General features: G+C 35.3%; 1 protein-coding gene across 1 annotated transcript; it reads left to right on the top strand.

The window, feature by feature from the left end:
* Positions 1 to 238: 238 nt before the first annotated feature.
* On the top strand, positions 239 to 2,866 carry LOC107890475 (alpha/beta hydrolase domain-containing protein 17B). The gene is made up of 5 exons (XM_016814924.2): positions 239 to 946; positions 1,659 to 1,695; positions 1,861 to 2,097; positions 2,187 to 2,234; positions 2,319 to 2,866. Exons 1-5 carry the CDS (start codon positions 648 to 650, stop codon positions 2,601 to 2,603), a joined length of 906 nt encoding a protein of 301 aa, XP_016670413.1. The 5' UTR covers positions 239 to 647; the 3' UTR covers positions 2,604 to 2,866.
* Positions 2,867 to 3,260: the final 394 nt, after the last annotated feature.

Here is a 3,260-nt window from a genome sequence, read left to right on the forward strand (position 1 = left end):
TGAACATTATTTAAATACATATTTGTTACTTTATAATATCATGTCTAAAATGGATATTTACTTTTCAAAAATACTTTTTGACAGTAATATCAAACACTTGAATTTTTCCAAAGCACTTCTCAAAAGTATTTTTCAAAAGCAATGAAGAACTGGCCTTGGGTACTTGAAAAAAAAAAAAGCTTTTTAGCTAGCAATAGTATAGCTATATTTCTAGGCTTATGTTCTTCTCCAGCAACACTTCCAGCTCAGACCCGCTTAAATCGGATCCAATTATCCTTTGATTCTTCGCCTTTATTTGGATTTTGGCATTTCATCATCCTCAGTGAAACCAAGTAATAAAACAAAACAAAACCCTCCAAAAAGAAAAAACCAAATAAACCACCAATTCACCTATCACCTATCACCAATCACCAAAACCCAAAAACCAGCCCCCCAACAGAAAATTTGCCTAAAACCGTAACGAAAATTCAAAGACAAAACTCTCAAGGAAACTCAACGGAAACAATACCCTTTCGAACCAAACATCATAAAACAAATTCTCGCCTGCCTGCCTGTAGCCTGTGTGTTCATTGCATGTATTGTCCAGTTTCGTATCTGAAGAAAAGGGAAAGAAACTGTGCCTTTCGCTCTCTTCCGTCGTCTTGTTAATGGGGAACGTAACGTCAAGCGTGGCCGCAAAGTTTGCGTTTTTCCCACCAGATCCACCAACGTACGAAGTTTGCAAGGATTCAGATGGAAGGCTGGTTTTGCCGGGGATCAGAGCTGATTTGAACATGGATGTTCATTTGCTCGATACCAAAGGCGGCAATAAAATCGTAGCCAACTATTGGAAACACCCTATTGCCAAGTTAACCCTCTTGTATTCCCATGGCAATGCCGCTGACTTAGGCCAAATGCATGAACTCTTCATTGAGCTCAGAGCCCACCTCCGCGTCAATATTATGAGGTACCTTCCTTTATCTTTTTATTCGTTTCTCATCTTTTGCTTGGATTTTGATTATGTTCAACTCTTCTTCTCTCTTTTTTTGCCTTTCAAGTTTAATGTATTTTGAGTTCGGTAGTTCTGTTTTTGTTTATATGTTTTGTACTATTTTGTTTTCAGCATAAAATTTGTCAGAAGGCTTATGATAATTGCTGTTGAAGCAACATGCTTTTGTCATATGGAATTCTTTTTTAATTTGTTTTTCTTTTTGTCTTCGCATATTTGAGAACCACCAATCTTTTTTGTCAACTTTAAATTATTATTATTATTAAAGCCAATTTCAGCCCATCATTGTTTTGCTTGCTTCAATTACAGGTCGGCCGGCTATCACTTTTCCTCTCTTAAAAAATAAATAATTTGTAATTTTAAGTAATGTTTGAACACAAAGCTTTTCTTTTTCCTCAAAGAGCTTTTCATGAAAATGGCTTCAATTCTGTTTGTTTGCGTTTGACACCCATGTGTTTGACCATATTCGAATAATCTTTTTTAAATATGTAGATAAATATTAAAATTAAGAATACTCACCGTGTACCCATAACATAGAAAATGAATCTTGAATTTTTTTTTTATGTCCAATTATCTTATGAATTGTATGGGAAAAGTAGCTAAAATGGTTTTTTAAAGGTAAAACCTGTTAGATATTATTTATTTATTTATTTTCCTTTCCATTTTGCAGTTATGATTATTCAGGATATGGAGGATCATCCGGCAAGGTAAATGGGTCTTTGGGTTTGTGTTTATTCGTCTTTTCTTTTTCCATGTCTTCATCTTTCCTTTGAGGGTCAACAACACCACAACATTGTGGATTAGTTTTTTTACTTGTATGTCTAAATTTATGTCTGATAAGCTGCTTCTTTTTTTCCTTGAAATTGCGACAGCCAACAGAGCTGAACACATACTATGACATAGAGGCAGTGTACAATTGTTTGAAGAAGGAATATGGGGTTAAGCAGGAAGATTTGATAATATATGGCCAATCCGTTGGAAGTGGACCCACCCTACATTTGGCTTCTCGTTTACAGAGACCAAGGGGAGTTGTTCTTCACAGTGCCATACTTTCGGGCATTAGGGTCCTTTATCCTGTCAAGATGACATTTTGGTTTGATATCTTCAAAGTAAGTTCCAATTTCACCTTCCTCTTAAACTCTATATCTCTTCCTTTCTGCTGCAATCCTTAAAAATCATTTGGTCCGAATTTTTGCAGAACATAGACAAAATACGACGAGTCAACTGTCAGGTTCTAGTTATACATGTAAGCATCCTTTCCATTGCATCATTGTTCTGGTTACTTTGCTTAGTTACTCTTCTTTAATTTTAGTTATACAAATGTTTGCAGGGCACGGACGATGAGGTTGTCGATTGGTACCATGGGAAACGATTGTGGGAGCTTTCGAAGGAAAAGTACGAGCCTTTATGGGTGAAAGGTGGCGGCCATTGCAACCTGGAAACTTATCCCGAGTACATTAAACATCTACGTAAGTTCATAAACACCATGGAGAAGATTTCCATTACGAAACCAGAGAAAGAGCTCGATTCTAAACCTAGTATTACAGAAGAAGAAACTAAACACAATAAATGCTTGAGACTTAAGAAGAAGGTAGCTGGTTCCAAAAAGGAGTGAGGCCTTGGAACAGGTAGATAATATTATTATTCATTTGTCTCCTAGAGTTCATTCACCGAGGGACTGGCAGCTATGGTTCCTTGAGCTTTGATGTTGATCGATTTCTATGAGACATTGTGAGCTGATAGGAGCCATAGATATATGTGGTCTCTTTGATTTTGAACCATTTATGGTCTGATAGAAAAATATCACTGAGAAGTATGGTTCTTGATCTAGGGTTTCGTGTATAATTTTACAAAGTGAAATATAAATGCTCCTCGAAAGTTCCCTGGTCCAAGGTCCAAACCTCCATTGAAGGGGGCCCAATATGTGCATAAATTATTGTATTCTATTTCTACCAATTCTTCAAAATCGGGCCGACCCATTATTTCAATCTTTGTAACAAGCTCATTTGATTCATTAAATTTTATAATATTAATTATTAAAAATAATTTTATAATTAAATTCAAATAATAATTCGATTTGTTAACAAGCTCATTTTATAATTTCTACTTTTATTAATTGATAGTTAGATTATAAGGTTTTTGGTAAACAGGGTTTTGAGATTTGGGTATAAATAGAAGATTGAGTAGTCAAACCCTCTAATTATAATGTTTAGTGGATGGAAGTTTGTAATAACTTGTTGAGCTAAACCTCCAAAACAAAAAATGCACGGAT

Source organism: Gossypium hirsutum, chromosome A05 (genome assembly GCF_007990345.1).
Source record: "Gossypium hirsutum isolate 1008001.06 chromosome A05, Gossypium_hirsutum_v2.1, whole genome shotgun sequence".
NCBI lineage: Eukaryota > Viridiplantae > Streptophyta > Magnoliopsida > Malvales > Malvaceae > Gossypium > Gossypium hirsutum.

What these genes read in the sequence shown, in the direction of transcription:
- LOC107890475 (XM_016814924.2), top strand. Translation starts at nt 648, where the DNA reads ATGGGGAACGTAACGTCAAGCGTGGCCGCAAAGTTTGCGTTTTTCCCA. An exon ending in ATGGAGGATCATCCGGCAAG is followed by an intron (nt 1,696 to 1,860) that starts GTAAATGGGTCT and finishes AAATTGCGACAG; the next exon opens with CCAACAGAGCTGAACACATA. An exon ending in GTCAGGTTCTAGTTATACAT is followed by an intron (nt 2,235 to 2,318) that starts GTAAGCATCCTT and finishes AAATGTTTGCAG; the next exon opens with GGCACGGACGATGAGGTTGT.